The 10,181-nt window shown below is 49.6% G+C and overlaps 1 protein-coding gene across 1 annotated transcript in view; it reads left to right on the top strand.

Moving 5' to 3' along the window:
• Positions 1-3,760: 3,760 nt before the first annotated feature.
• The window catches only part of ARPC3 (actin related protein 2/3 complex subunit 3), a 43,611-nt gene continuing 37,190 nt past the window's right edge, over positions 3,761-10,181 (top strand). Inside the window, exon 1 of the mRNA XM_085636414.1 lies at positions 3,761-3,908. Coding sequence (XP_085492540.1) covers positions 3,903-3,908 — 6 coding nt within the window. The 5' untranslated portion in view covers positions 3,761-3,902. The remainder of the gene's footprint in view (positions 3,909-10,181) is intronic.

Below are 10,181 nucleotides of genomic sequence, written 5' to 3'. Positions count from 1 at the left end.
GAGGTGCCCACAGAGAAGTCAGCTCGTAGAGCGGTCATCAGTACCCTGCCAACGTGAACAGCCAAGACGCCTTTGAAGACAGCGGAGTCTCCAACTAGCTGTCACACTCAAGAGGCCCCAAGACACCCCAGGCTGCGCCAGCGCAAACCAGCACAATAGAGGCATGAGCACTGCCCACCACATCTGCAAATTACAGAGAGGGACTGGAAAGCCTCGCAAAGAGCTGCAAGCAACTCAGAGCTGAGCACGGGCCGCCTCCACCCACATGGATGGACAGCCAGCCAAGACAACAACGTCCCACAGGAGCTGCCCCCTAGCAACAGCACAAGAGGGACCGGTGCAGAGCACGCACCACACATGGCTGCCCAACGCCACTGCCAGGGAAGAGGACGCACCACCCGCTCCTGCTGGTGAACAGGTACAATCACAAGCTACAACACAGGCACGCAAGCTGCCAGAAGAGAACAATCGCAAGCTACAACACAGGCACGCAAGCTGCCAGAAGAGAACAATCGCAAGCTACAACACAGGCACGCAAGCTGCCAGAAGAGAACAATCGCAAGCCACAACACAGGCACGCAAGCTGCCAGAAGAGAACGCCGAAGGCGAAGCGCACGTGGTCGGACGCGCGCGGAAGGCCACACCAGTGAATCTGACAACATGGGCAGGCGCCCGGGAGATAGAAGCATCTCCGCAACAAAACACAGCTGAATGCAGCACAGAGAGCGACCATGTCCCCACTGCACCAGCGAAGCCCCGCAATGGGCTAAAAGCAACACAGGGTCCTCCTCAACCCAGCCTCAAGATGGAGTCGGCGGTGACCCACAACAGGCAAGAGAGGAGTCGCACCCGCAACGGGCAGGCGCCCGGGAGATAGAAGCATCTCCGCAACAAAACACAGCTGAATGCAGCACAGAGAGCGACCACGTCCCCACTGCACCAGCGAAGCCCCGCAGTGGGCTGAAGGCAGTACAGGGTCCTCCTCCACACAGCCTCAAGATGGAGTCGGCGGTGACCCACAACAGGCAAGAGAGGAGTCGCACCTGCAGCGGCCCGAAAGCCACCCAGTGTCCTCCTCAGCACTACCTCAAAATTGAGTCGGCGGTGACCCACGACAGGCAAGAGAGGAGTCGTACACACCACGTGGCAGGCCGCCACAGCAACAGACGCTCCAACGCCAGCGACACGCGACGGGACGTCACGTCGCCCGGCAAGCAAGGAGCGCGCTGCCTCGAAGGCAGAAGCCGGCGCCATGACAGCGCCGCCTCGAGGTCCAAGCACAACGCCCTCGAAGAAAGAAGAGTGACAGCCCTATCACCCGGAAAAGCCGGAAGGCACAGGTAGACTGAATAGACCGGAAAAAGGAGAAGACCGGGGACTCACAGCAAGCCAAGAGCTCACCCTGACACATCTGACAGCCACCAAGGCGGACCACCGTCCCTGGACACAGCCTCACAGGGGAACCGAACGTAAGCCGCAGCAGTCGCGAACCGCGTCTCTCCACAACACGTCTTCAGGTAAACGGCCACTCCCCAAGCGTCGGCTGTCCAAGTCAAGGGGCATCCCTGCTCCTGTCCGCCGATGCCATGGGTGAAGATCTGCCCTGAGTGTCCGTCCTCACACCGCCTCAAGATGGAGTCGGCAGTGGCCCCCAAGCCAGGCAAGAGAGGATCAACACACTCTACGTGTTAAGCCGCCATGGACACTCAACATCAGCAAGGCGGAAGCACGTGGCTACCCAGGTCCATCCTAACATCCGAACTCTCCCAGCAAATCACCAACACCTGTCATTCTGAATCACCACATGGCTGGCAACCGTCACCCACGCCAGCCATCTGCACATGCGTCAAGCACCACTCCCTGAGTACCGATGGACTGGAGTCCTTAACCGTTGCCACACAAGCCGACTCAATGGAACCCAAGACCTCCTGTGAACCTGGCCTACACCGGAACCGCGGCAGCGAGTGCAAGTCTTGGCCAAGACTCATCCACCCGTGAGGGTTGTGCGTGCGACCAAGCAACGGCCCCTCGGCGGCCCTGCAGCTGCCCCAGACGGCACACAAGCGGCGGCTCCAGCGCAGCCTTCCTACAGTCCCGCAGCAACCCCGACGACGGGCCTCCCCAGGCGGGAGAGCGAGAAGAGACATTGCCCCACCGACAGGGTACCGATCGCAGCCAAGCGTTCCACAGGGACAGTCGGTCCAGCAACACCTCCGTGAACTCTCACATTAGACCCCGTCCAGGATCATGACGCAGCCCACCAAAAGAACTAGTAGATCTCACCACAGACCATCACCGACGTCAGTAAAGAGGAAGCCATGCAAGACCCGTCATTGTCAGTGAACGGACGGTATGCAGCGGACGTCTCCAAGCCAGCGGTCGTGCCCTGAGTCCCTCAGGTTAAACTACGAGTGCCCGCGGAGAAGGTTCTGCTGCAAGCCAAGGCCACCAGCCAACGTCTGATGTCGTCCTGCCACCTGACTCGAGAAGCTGATGGACCCTGTGGTATTTCATCAACTGTGTTTTTCCCCGCAGGTTGGACTTGACTCTTTGTTTTGTCCTTCAATAAAGTTGGGGAGGAATGTAGTGTCCTGCGAGACACGTTCTAGTGTCTCAACAGGAAGCTGTAATCCCAGCCACTCCCTCGAGGGCTGGACACACTGTAAAAGAGCCCGAGTGCACGTGCTCGGGGCCAGTTTCTGTACTGCATATCCAGTGTCAGTGTCCCTCCTTTCAGCACTATGGGGGCCTGAGGCCCAACACCACAGCCACCACAGTCCTGGTTGTAAATCATTGAAAATGTACAGCCCTCTCAAAGGAGGTAGTAACTCATTCACAAAAGTGAAGCGATCGCATTAGGTGCCCTCCATTTTGTGAATGATAAAAATAAATTTTTAGGGAGTAAGCCGAGGTCCACTGAACCACAGCCAACTCTCAAAGTAACATAAAAAACGTAAAGTTTCCTTTTTATAGTCAGCCAGCCCCTCTTCTATCAGGAAAACGGGTTGCATTAAAAACAAGCATTTACAATACAATGGGACTCGCATTTACGTGAGTGTAAACTATTGGCATTGTAAATTACTGCCTTTTATTTATGTTTTGAAAACAAAAATAAAAGACATTGTCACTTGCACTGTCAATAGCTCAAACTCGTGTAAATGCGAGCCGTATTGGATTGCAAATGCTTGTTTAGGACTTGAGCTTTGAATTAGTAGTTCTTCACTTTCTAAAATGTACTTAGAATAAAAGGCGTTCACTGTTTTCTTCCTAGGCAACAATCCAAGATGGCCGCCGTATTTGCTTTCCCTGTGCGTTCTTCGAAACCTCCCTTCCAATAATTTGTGACATGCAAAGGTTTCGGCACGCACTGTAAAAAACCGGCCATCTTCCAATATAAAAGTTTGTTCGCTAGAAAGGTAACAAAAGTTGTAACGCTTTGAAACCTAATACCTTTTTGACTTATGTGTGCTTTCATTTTCTAAAAATTTGAATCCAAATAAAATAAAATAAAACACCAATTGCCAAATATACTAATATGTAGATTTTATAGACGTTATAGTAAGTACAATGTTTTTCATTTCCAAGAAAAGACTAGCTTTAATGCGAGGCATTTACCACTTAATGAAGCCGTCTTTTCCCTCCCGTTCCATGTGATGGTAGCCAAGTGCACGTTAACGACTGCATTTGCTGTAGTGCTTTATTGCTGTTTCAAGCGTAGTCAGTGCTTGGCGTTATATCGCCACCTTGTGGTGGTGTGTGGGGACGTTGCGGCTGCGCTTCGATTCCGCTTCCTCCTTTTACTGCTCAGGGCGTGACAGCGGAAGTGCTGCTGAGCCCATTCTGTAGACTCTGCAGAAGCTCCCCGTTCATCGTCCCAGCAAAGCCCGAAAGAAGAGTCCAGGATGCCGGTGAGTTGGCGGCGGGGGTTCAGGTGCCTTTTTCCTGCAGTTTCAAGCGATGGTGACAAAAACGAGGCTGTGTGTAAAGCAGAGGAGGCTAGTGTGCGATAGGCGGTAATCAGGAAGTGAGAGGCTGGTCAGGCCCTGGACCAGCCACCGCCTGATGCTGCAGCCAAGGGCCTAACAGCCTCCCAGTGCAAAAGGGAATGTCGTAAACAGGGGGTGATTCTTGTCCACCGGTGATCATTTTGTCTCACTGTAAAGAAATAGGTACATTCTTGAATTGTGAATATTTGGGAACACAGAAGGAATGCTGCTGACATGTTGTGTTGACGTATGGGCATATGTGCTCTTCTAAATTATGAATTCTGTAGACTGGAATATGTGGGAACGTGTTCTTTCTTTTCTTTTTTTTGTTTTTAAGTCGAGCCTACCAGACAGTGCAAATGATCTGATTGCAAAAGACCTACTGTGTGCTTAGGCTTATCAAGAATTTACAATGGGCTTGCAGCCCCTCCCATTGCTTACCATTGCGGGCCTCAGTGTCCCTTTCGTTTGCTTGGTTCTTATTTAAAGGCTTTTTCTGTCCATCCTGTGTTTGACCCTCACCTGGAACATAGCCACTTACAATCCCTCTGACTGACTGACTTCTATCCTTCCACTGCTCGCTTTTTGGGACATAACTTTTTTTTCTTTTTTGCTTAGGCACTCCATAACCGTGCATGTGTTTTTTCAGGTCTTCCAGTGCTTCTCGTCCTCACAAATAAACACTTGCCTGTGCTCCGTGTTTGCTGTCTCTCATGTAGCAGGCTCTCTCTTATGTGCTTCTTTCAGTGGGCAGGATCGGAGGAGCACGACATGCCCATACTTTTTTAAATCGAGGAAAACGGTTCCCTTACTTTTCGTGAAAAGACAACTGTCCCTGGACTGTTCATTCAGACAGCTGAAATGCTACAGACAGGGCAGGGTCAGACTGGGAAAGAGGGCCTTCTGCTGGTGCAGAGGCCCATTTGTTGGGGACAGCTGTGAGCCATTTTCTCCCGTCTGTTTAAGGATGTTGGAGATAGTTAGCTGGCCCATTGTCACATAAAGAATGACGTTTGACCCTCTGAGCAATCGCAACATGCGGGGCGCCATCTTCTGCCCCTCCTGAGGGCACAAGAGAGCGGTCTCGCCACGGGATTCCAGCAGAGCTCTCACTGCCTTACGAGGGTGAGGGAGTCGAGGCAATGCCAGTCATCCTTTATTTTAACACAGCTGCTGGAATGTTTTACTAATAAATATGAAGAGGGAAACAAGGATATTTCTCTTGTATGACACAGAATGTTTGTTGAAAAAAGAACAGCAGCGTCCGTTGAGGTATACTTGAGGTGAAGAAATGGCTTTATAAATGTAAATGCTATTTTCTTTGCCCATCCTGTGATGAGCTGGAGCAACAGGAAATCACCTTGCAGCTACTCTCTTGGTTGGATTGCCAACAGATATGCTTCTTATGCAGGGGCGTAGGTACAAATAGTCAGGGCTCGAATCGGGTTACCACGCGGGTGGACGCCGTCCCCTCCCCCCCCCCCACACTTTTTTACCGGGTGGACGCTGTCCCCCATGCCCAAAAGCTGGACTTTCAATGATGGCGTTACTTGCCCGCACGGCCGCCCCGTCAATCTCCCAAGTACAGGCCTGGCAGTCATTCTTGTGCACGCTAGATGGAGGGAGGAAACGTGAGTGTTTGTATTTGCAATACACAAATTATATGACCGACACTTACTGTTAGTATGAGTCTGTGTACACATTTTTGGAAATTGGATGCAACTCCTTCACCTGCGTGAGGATGCTGCTTATCTTGTATTTTGTCTGCAGAGGCTGTTTGTCCTGTGACATTTGCCCAGAGGGAAACACCGGTGCCGAGGCCTGCACTGTGCGGCCATTTTCTGCACCCCCACAGCCGTGACTCGGAGAGCTGTCTGCATGGCGTGCTAACTCCAGCGGGGTCAGTTCCACTCTGTGGCCTCTAGAAATGAAAAACATAACCCAGAGTGGGTCGATTCACGGAGCTTTTCACAGAATCGCTCCCAAAAACACACAGAGAATGATGCTACATTTCACAGTGGGTTAACGTGGCCCCCCCAAGTGAAGCGGGTCTCCCTGTAATAAGAGGGGACTACCTTTTGTGAAGTCACTTCCTGTCGTGACGTCACTTCCAGTGGCACCACCTAACTTGGAGCGTCCCCCCACTTCTTTTTAGGTCTCGTCTGGCGTGGGCTGCGCACATGCGCAGTCCCTCTGGCGAGATTTAATGATTTTGGGTATCTTCTAAAAAGGGCATTAAGCCCCGCCCCTCTTTTCCATTAGCTGTTCGTGACGTTTTAGTTTGGCTTTTTGAGCCTTCCCATTTGGACGAGCTCGTCTGCCTTCCTTGCGTCGTAAAAGGATTCTTATCTTTATGGGGCCATGTGTTTAAAAGCAAGAGATCCTCTTTCACTTTCGGGACCGTGTCGTGCTTGTTTCTTGCGCTGTCTGACCACCACAACTTCCGTCGGGAGTCAAAAGGCCAAGGGTCCTTGCAGCTGCAGAGCCGTTACTGGAGGCGCCTGGGTCCGCCATGGAGCCTGCGTCCCCCTCCCCTCTCGTTGGTTCAGAGCTCTGCGAAGCAAAGGAGGAGGTAGTCCATGGTGAGGGGCGCACTGCTCCCACAGAGAGCTGGGTTTGGCGTGGGCACTGCCTCTTTCCGCCGCTTGCACTGGTTCCACCAGGACACAGCCCACATGTATGTTACCCGTGACATCTTTTCTCCAACTTCAACCCTGCTGCTAATGCTTTCTAAAAGACATAGGCTGAGATCCTTGCAAAAATACCCTTAATGCCAGTCTGCCAACTCTCCCCCAACGCCCACAAACATCACACACATCCCTTTCACTTCCTTCTCCTATACACACTGTCCAGCCAACTTTCGGATCTGCCCCTCTGAAGGCAGGTTCCTGTCCGCATAGTGAGCGCTCTGAAGAGACTGTAGTGCTTGGAAACCTTTATGATAGTCTATAAGCGCTTACCCGGGGTCTCTCTTTCACTACCCCTTGAGAGATCTGCAGAAAGCTCACCCCTCTGGACAGTAACGAGTTCGGGGGTCTCACAGGCAAGTGGAGGCGAGGGGGAGCCGAGGGTACACACACAGGGCAGGCAGGTAGGGGGTCGCCTGTGCCAGAGACACCTATAGGACAACATCCCCGGAGCCGGCTCGGTTACCATAATAGAGTTCTGCTGTCTCCGGGGTGCTGACATGACACAGCGGGTCACGAAGGGCTCAGGGAGGCAGCTGTCCACGACACCCCCTGTAACAGGGCAGTGACACAGGACAGTGATAGAGGGCAGAGATACAGAACACAGACAGAGGCCCTCACACAGGGCAGTTACACCTACGGTGACACAGGGCAGTGACAGAGGGCACATACACAGATCAGTGACACAGGATGGTGATACAGGACAGTAACAGAGGGCAGTGACACAGGACACAAACACAGGACTGAAACTCAGGACGATCACACAGGGCAGTAACACCTACGGTGATGTAGGACAGTGATAGAGAGCAGAGACACAGGACACAGAGTGAACCTTTCAGGGTAGCAATAATGTTCCACTCTCAGACAACAGGATGTAAAAATGCAATCCTTCGTGTAGGAGCCGTTTCCAATGGTGATTAATATTGGGGGGGAGGGAAGCAATGCCTTCCTAATGTAACTTTTCATCAAGCAATTAATGAGTGTTTCTCGCAAAACGTATGATGAGAGGCGTTGAATTCTATTACAGTTCACTTGCGGCAGTCAGATTTGTTTCTACATTTCGGCTGAAAGGTTGGATGCAAATTGCCAGAGGAAGGTGTCTCATAATTAATGAAGGGCTCGCGCCAGATGCTCATTACCGCGCATTGTATTTGTCACTTGAGAACGAGCTGTCATGGTTTTCTTTCTGCTAACTGCTGATTGTCCAATATTTAGAGAAAAAAACACCATGGCATGGACAATACTTTTTGGATCAAACTAGTGAGTTTTTTTTTTTTTTTTTTCACAATTGCCAGGCTCCTGATTTACTCTTAGTTTAATTATTCAGATGTTTATTATGTTCCACGTAATGAAAGTGGGGCCCTCATATTTTCTTCCTGCATGCTCAATGCCGGCTGCAATTACAGCTACAGATATGTTTTGTAATTCTGGCCTCCCAGTATAACTCCTGTATGGGGGGTCATGATTTCCTTAGGAACCTGAATTCTTACCCAGTCTACTTCTCTGAGCTGATTTGTATCCTTTTGGCAAACTCACTTCCTCCCTGGGCAAGCAAGTTATACCCTCTGTGTGTCTGTCAGTTGTACATAATGTCTTCTTGGTTATATATAAGGTAAGAAAAATGCTTATAAGACGTTTTTATTATAACTTTTCAACATGCTGCACAGCAGCCACACTGCTCTATAACCTAGTTTAAAGACTTTGGTAAAACCATTCGCTCTGGCTAAACACTTATAAGGTCCCAAAGGCGAGACCTATTGGCTATGCCAATGCTTGTTTTAGGACTTGTGCCCTGCAAATAGTGCAGCAGGTGCAGTAGCCAGCGTCAGTTTGTCGACTCCCATCAGTCGCTTGTTGGATCGGACATCATCGATCTCAGATTGAGTTTGCAACAAAGGGCGTGTGGATTGTTATCCTCTCGTGGCTCTCTTTTATCATAGGTTTCACTCTTATCGCTGACGGCGTTTATCTGCACCCCGGTCCGACTAGTGTGATGGTTCAATCACAGACGGCTCTTACCTGCATCCCGGTTTTTCTCTCATCGTGGACGGCGCTCATCAGTACTCCGGCCCGACTCGTATAAGTGTCCAAGTTTCAGACAGCGCTCACCAGCATCCCGTTGCGGCTCGTGATTCTGTGTAGATCATGGGCGACGTGTACATCGAACTACAGTTGGGCAGATATTCTTCAGTAGTTTTATATTATCATCTTCAGGAAGGACCCTTCTTGGCATTCACAGCATTGAATGCATAGTTTCCTGTAACATTCAGGGCATCAAGACTTTTAACATTGTGGCTTTTCTTGATGAAGGCACCCCTGGTGCCGAAACGCACATAGATTCCATATGATCTTGAACCTTGTTTTCAACCATCGTTGTCTTGCCCTAGAGATCATTGTGTTTTCAGTGTTGGATTATCAATCATTATAGTGCTGAATCTACCAACATGAATTTGGATGACTAACTTTTTTAAAACGGTTAGATCAGCAATTGTGGAAATCCTCATTTGAATCCATTATACATTTTTTCACGATCATTAATTTGAATGTACATCCAGTATGAAAGTGAATGAGTGAGTGTAGACACGTTTGGAGCGAGCATGGGAATTGATTAAACTATTGATCATGCCAATTGATGTAAAGAATACGGTTTTTGTAGTGTTTTTAAGACAATAAAATCTGCATATCTTGGTTCCTTCAATGTATTTATCATTATATGTTGTAACAATTGTTTGAGTTGCCTTAGGACTTCACATTTGCAGTAGCACTGAATGCCAGAGGGATAAGGAGTCAATTGCACCCCAGGTATGTCCCTTTATGCTCAAGATAAACGTGCTGCTGACTTAAAGGAGGTCTTTTTTGCAGCAGGTGTGCAGTGCTCTGGGATTTCAGGCAACTGTAGTACAAATTCTAGGGAGAACTTTTGAGGCCAATGGAAAGCTGGAGGAAGGGCAACACAACTGTGTGACACACAATTGCACCCAGCGCCAATAAAGAGTTCCTCTCTTCATTACATGAGCAGAAGCCAGAAAAAACAACTAACCTTTCTTTCTGCTTAAAAAAAACATAAAGAACATATGCAAAGCCTGCTGTGTAATGTTTCTCACAATTATAAAATGTACCTTTCCATTATCAACCACAATGGTTCTAGTTTTGATAATTTTGAAAGGATAAAAGGCTACGTTTGCCCTGCCCGAGTCCAACTGTGCCCGGGAGTGTGCACATGAGTGTCTGAAACAGGCATTTAAATAATTCAGTGACTTTACAGGCCTGTAAAATACCGTAAGCCACCTGTTCTGGTCACCTCTTTTACTCACAGGCGAGAGTCTTGCAGTCTAGTATGTGTGTCTATGTGTATAGTGGGTTTTTGTGCAGCTTTCAAAGTGCCCTAAGATTTTCACATGGCAGGATGACCCCACTCAGTGGCTTCATTAACATAAATATTTTGGGAAACTTCCAACTGCAGTTGTCAAGTAGAAAAGGCGGATGACTGAAGCTAGCATTTGGGGAT

Source organism: Triturus cristatus, chromosome 11 (assembly GCF_964204655.1).
Source record: "Triturus cristatus chromosome 11, aTriCri1.1, whole genome shotgun sequence".
In the NCBI taxonomy this organism is placed as follows: Eukaryota; Metazoa; Chordata; class Amphibia; order Caudata; family Salamandridae; genus Triturus; species Triturus cristatus.
This window is presented reverse-complemented; position numbering and strand designations above follow the sequence as displayed.